This window comes from Ichthyophthirius multifiliis, assembly GCF_000220395.1.
Source record: "Ichthyophthirius multifiliis unplaced genomic scaffold scaff_1120509251131, whole genome shotgun sequence".
Taxonomy (NCBI): Eukaryota; Ciliophora; class Oligohymenophorea; order Hymenostomatida; genus Ichthyophthirius; species Ichthyophthirius multifiliis.
Genome location: NW_004086175.1, coordinates 67,261 through 73,343, shown reverse-complemented (window position 1 = coordinate 73,343; position 6,083 = coordinate 67,261). Strand labels below are relative to the sequence as shown.

General features: G+C 18.9%; 1 protein-coding gene across 1 annotated transcript, besides 2 other annotated features; it reads right to left on the bottom strand. All coding sequences in view use genetic code 6, as the record gives it.

Annotated features, from left to right (window-relative positions):
• Positions 1-461: 461 nt before the first annotated feature.
• Positions 462-530: a microsatellite.
• A 298-nt stretch (positions 531-828) lies between these two features.
• Positions 829-884: a microsatellite.
• A 1,962-nt stretch (positions 885-2,846) lies between these two features.
• IMG5_146280 (hypothetical protein) lies at positions 2,847-5,245 on the bottom strand (the record flags this gene model as incomplete). The annotated part of the gene is made up of 5 exons (XM_004031098.1): positions 2,847-3,076; positions 3,123-3,441; positions 3,484-4,470; positions 4,517-4,651; positions 4,694-5,245. Coding segments are annotated over 5 exons (2,223 nt in total), but the record flags the coding sequence as incomplete, so codon positions are not given.
• Between the last annotated feature and the right edge of the window lie 838 nt (positions 5,246-6,083).

The following is a 6,083-nucleotide window of genomic DNA, read 5'->3' as shown; positions in this document are numbered from 1 at the left end:
TTAAAAGCACTATCTAAAAAATTAATAGATAACATGTGTTTCTTTTTATGATTAAATACTATCCCATTAAAAAAAAGAGCATATTTACGTATTTGCTTTGTCTTTGGATTATTTAAATATACATTACATTGTTAAATTATATCATCATAATTTTTAAATTTAAATTTGAATTAAACCATATCAATAAATATTCTAATAGATTTTTATTATCAGTGATAGACTAATTATATTTTTGTGAATAATCGAGTATTTTTGTCCAGTTTCTTTACTATTCTAAACATTTCATAAATAATAAAATTATTTAATTATGTTGTTGAGGATTTTATAATAAATTATCTAAATTTATTTCTTATAGAATTTATAAAGCTAATGAATATTAATTGTTTTATATTTAAATTTATACATTTTAAATTATTTATTGAAAATCACAAAGATATGGTTATTATTACATTTTATAATATTTTATATATTATTTATTTATATATTATTTGTTTGTATATTGTTTATATATATATATATCTTTTTATATAAAAAATTATTATTTCTTTTTAATATATAATCTTAATAATATTTTTTTATTTAATTTTTATAACTTTCATATTTTATATTTTATTTTTATTTTTGCTTATATAATACTTTAGTTATTTTTATTTTAATTTCAATTTTTACTATTATCAATACTATTTTTACTACTGTTTTTCTAACTACCATTGTTTTTACTAATATTTTTATTACTAGGTATATTTAATTCACTATTATAATTTTTATTTTATTTGCTAGTTTTTTATTCTATTTAAATATTTTAATTAGAATATCCTTACATAATATTTATTATATTTTAATTATTAGTAATTAAATTATTATTATTTAATGTATTATTATTTGTATTAGTTTTCTATTTTAAACTATCTTCTTTTTTTTCATTTTTTTAACTTTCAGATTTTTGATAAGAATCTTCAAGTTAAAACTCATCTATTAATTCCATTTAATTATTATTTATTATTTTTTAGAAATTTTCATCATTTTTTTAATTAGATAATTGCCCTATTTATTCATTAATCCCTTCTTTTATTATTAAACTTTTTCTATTTAAAAATATTGTTTATTTTTATTTTTTTTCAGGATTTACTCCAGGAACTGATTTTCTTAAATATATATTTCTTTTTTATTTTATTTATGGCTTTGGAGAAATTTATTCTTACTCTAAAGTATTTAAAAGATTAACTATATTATTATTATTTGTTTTTTCTTAAGGATAATTACTTTAATCTTTATTTTATTATTTTTCTAAAATTTATTCTAATTCAATATCGTTATCTTGCTAGTTTTTATTATTAATCTCTTAATATTGATTTTTTTCTAAGTTTTCTACACTTTCTTTATTCTAATTTTCATTTTTTTCTAAATTAAATTACTTTCACTATATTCTAATTTTATAGTTGGCTTTTGTTTTTTTTAATGTTTTAGAGTATATTCTATTAACTGTTTTATAAAAAGTTATAGTTTGAAAAAAAAATGTTATTTTTTAGAGTATCTTCTGTATTTCCAAATGATTTAACTTAATTTTCTTCATTTTTGTATTCTTTTATATATTCCAAGCTTTTTATTTATTAACAATTAAATTCGTTTTGATCATTTTCCTTTAGTTTTTTAATATTTTAATTTTTTATGCTACTTTTATCATAAATAATTGAATATTGATTTTCTTCCTTAATAATGCTTTAATTTTTATTTATTTGTAAATTGCTTTTATTACTATTTTTATTTTAAGATGCTTCCTTAATATTTTTACTATTATTACTTTTTTCTTTATTTTCTTAAGAATCTGATATTTCATCACTACTACTACTTAATGCTGTATTATAGTTTACAATAAGGCCTTTTTTTAAATTTTCTTATTCTTTTAAGATTTTTTCATTTTGCTTTATTAATTTTTTTCTTTATATTACTTTTTTTTTAAAAAAAAAAATAGAAAATTAATAATTAAATAACATAAAAAAAAATTATTTTACAAACATATTCCATCTATATTTTTTCAAATATTTATTTTTAAATTTCAGTGCTTTTATTACTAAAATTTAATAAAGCATCTTTTATTTTTGCCCATAATTAAGGATCGAAAGGCTTTCTAGTTTTAATTACTTTCTTTCTTTAATTTAGCATTGAAAAAACTTTAAACTTTCTTCTTAAAAAATAATCCTTAATATAAATATATAACCTAATAATGTATATTTTAATAATCTTATATAATAATTCGATAATTAAAAATAGATTAAAGACAGCCATTAATGCAATACCTGTATATTTAAGATAGTCATATCGATTTTCATTTGCAAATATGCCTAAAAGAACTGTCAATGCGCAAATATTAGAAGATAAACTATCAACATAATTAAGATTTTTTTGTTTATAGGGTTTTCCAAAAAGAGTCAAAATTGAATAAATAAGAATTACAAAAAATACAAGTAATCCTTTAACTTTTATTTCTTCTGAAAAAAAATTCAAAATTATAATAATAAGTATTTTTTGAAACATTTTTACAAACTCCCAGAAATAAAGGCCTTATTTATATTCTTTATAAAGAAACCCATATTTAACTTTAATTATATTTTTTTTTAATTAAAATCTATTATAATACAGTAGAATAATAACAATTAAAGGAATAAAGAAAACCCAAATTAACAATAAAGGTATAACTAAGCATAACCTATAATATAAGTTAGATGATTCATCATAAGCATAACTTAAATTTGCTAAAAGATAATAAGTTCCATCTATTTATCTTGAAGAAAGTAGAGCAATCATTTATCCTACTAAATCTGGTTATAGATAAATAAACAAAAACATCATTGAAGATAAAACTATTTTCCAAGGAATGTTACTTTACTTTAAAATTGTTTTTTTACAAAAAGGAAAATTATGAAACATATAACATAAAATATAGGCATAATTAATGAAAATATTAGTCTTAAATAGATTAGAGGTATTTCTGTTGGAATATCTTTTATTGCACAATCGAATGAATTCATTGTTTATTATATAGGTTATCCAATTGAAGATAAATAAAGTAGAAAATCTTTTTTTTTTTGATTAAATTAAAATTTAAAAAAAAATGTAAATACCTGCTTATACACCAATATCAAATTTAGAAATACATGAAACTATTTGAAAATAATTAGTGAATATTTTGACATAAACCGAAGTCATATTATTAATATTATTTCTTAAATATAATCTTTTATCATCTAAAACTTTGATAGTTCTAAAAATTTATTATTTCTAAATATCTTTAAATTCACTTAATACAGCCGCAACCATTGAAATAAAAGTCCATATTGTCAAAATAATAATAATAATATAATTATATTTCATTTCAGAGCATTTAGAGCATGAATATTTTCCTTCTTTTGAATAACTTTCTCCCCAAATATTTCCTTAAATCTAATAAAAAATAAAACAAATTATATTTTTTGTTTTTTTTACATCACATTCAATACAAAAAGGTCCTAAATGACCTTCATAACATAAATTATCTTCTTTAGAATCTCCGTAAAGTCCTCCTATACAATTTTCTTTTTGTCCTTCACAACTATAAATATTTTGGCTCGTAAATCCTTTCCTCCAATATCCTGGTAGGACTTTAATAATTTATTAATTTCCACAAATTGCTTCTTTAGGACACAAATAGCAATCTTTTAAGTCGTAGGAAAAAGTCCCTTGAAGGCAAGTTATACATTCAGTAAATTAATTATATATTTTAGGATATTCACCCATTTTGCAAGGATTAATTTCCACTTATATTTCAAAGGAATAATCTTATATTGTATTTTTTTAAACATCAGTTATTTTTATAAGATTTGATAGTGATTTTATTTACAATATACATTTTTTTCCTGGTTCTCCAATTAATTCCATATCTAAAAATTAAAAAGTTGCTGTTTTTACATCGTATGAGGCTAATGTAGGTCCTCTAATATAATATTTCTGAATGTTTTGGGTTTTCGGACTTATTTAAATTTCCAATTTTTCATTTTTTTGTTCTTCCGAAGTTTCCAAAAAGTACTTTTGACCCAAAGAGTCATATAAACTGAAAATAAATATTGGAATTTTATCTCCACTTCTTATATTTTTTAAGATAAATGTATTACTTTAATTAATTTGTTCAAATTAAAATTATTATTATTTTATTTCTTTTAGGTTTTCCAGTACTAAAATACTTGGTAATAATAATTAATCCTAACCAATAATAGACTTATTTTTTGCAAATTAAGTATTTATCATGTTTATTATGGTATTATAATATAATATTCCACCTCCTTTTTAAGCTATATTTTCACTTATTATTGTATCTTCAATTATAAATAGTTGATTTTGATTGAAATTTTCAGCATCTGTTCCTATGTATAAACCTCCTCCAGCTTAAGCTTTATTTTTACTTATTTAACATTATTAGATTTACATTTTATAAGACTTTTTTATAAATTTATATTTATTTGATGAATTTTAAATTTTTTACTTTAGGGCTTTAATTGAGAATATATATACTTCCACCATTTAAAAATGACTCATTATTAATAAATTTGGAATTATAAATTAAATTTGAGGACTTTTCTTTGTAGTTTTTAATATTTAAAGCACTTCCTTATGAAGACTTTTTTTGTTTTAAATTAAAAAAAGAAAAAAAAAGAAATACTTTTAATGAAGAAAAATTGCTTTCAAGTATATTAAAAAATGAATTTCTGAAATTTAAAATGCCGGCAGTACACTAATTATTACAAGAAATATTATTTATATTAACTTAATTAAAATAGATAACTGAATCATCAAATAAAAAAGGAAAAATTTACAATTATAATAAATTGCCCAAATTAACATTTTATTATAATACCCTTTAACTTTCTTGCAAAAACTAATCCATATTTTCTAACAAAGAATTTTATATTGTTATTTTATTAAAAGAACTTTACAATATACCCTAACTTCCAAACTTATTATTAGAAATATTTAGCCTAAAAATACTAATTTTAGAATATTAAATATAAGCAAAAAGCGGAACATTCTAATTATTTTTAATATTTTAAAGTTTGCTTTCTTCAATATAAAAAGAGGAATTTATTGCTTTCAAAAATCCATTAAAAAAACAAATTTTTATATTAAAAAAGGCTTTAAACTCTTCAAGAAGTTCCGTATTTTCCTAAATAATAAGACTTTTCTCAAATTCAGACAAGCTTTCAAAATAAGAATTCTATTTTTAAATTTGGTATTTTTAAATTATTAATTAGTCCAATTTAACATTCAAATCGCCATTAATTAATTAAATAAAAAAACCTGTATTTAAAGAATAAATATTAGTAATTTCTACTTTATAAAGGCTTATTTTTTTATTAAAACTATTTTAAGTGTTAATTTGAGTATTAAAAAATTCTTATTTTAAAAAAATAATAGAACAATTATCAACTCCACAAATTAAATTAGAAAACTTACTATCAATAATATTAAGCTATAAATTGTCAGAAGTTTAATTATTTATATAAATACATCCCCCGTTTTCATTCGCAAAACCAAATTTGAACAAATTCGATATTAATCCTATTGAAATTTCATTAGAAAGAATTTCTAAGTATATAAAAGCCCCTAAAAGCGCCCTCTAATATCCAAAAAAGGAACTTTTAATTATTATTTCTTCAGTTTTAACCTTAATAAATCCTCCTAAGTAAATATTTTTTGGAAAAACATATTTTTTAGTATTTTAGAAAGTATTTTTGAATAATAATATTTTTTTTGAGAATAATATAATCATATTAAATTCTGTATTAGAAGTAGAATTTTCAAATATAGAATCTTTGATAGAAGTGAAGCCTAAATAATTAAATAGAAGTATTCCAGAAGTTGATAAAATTGAAGAATTGGAAATTCCTTATAGATGATTGTTCAAAAATTAATTTTTTTCAAGAATAACTTACATTTCGAAACTTGAAGATATAAAAAGTATATTAGATTACTTATTTATTTCTTAAATTAAATAGTTTTTTTCAAAAATAGATTCTTTTAAGGAAAAAATAACATCAAGTTCCCAATATTAA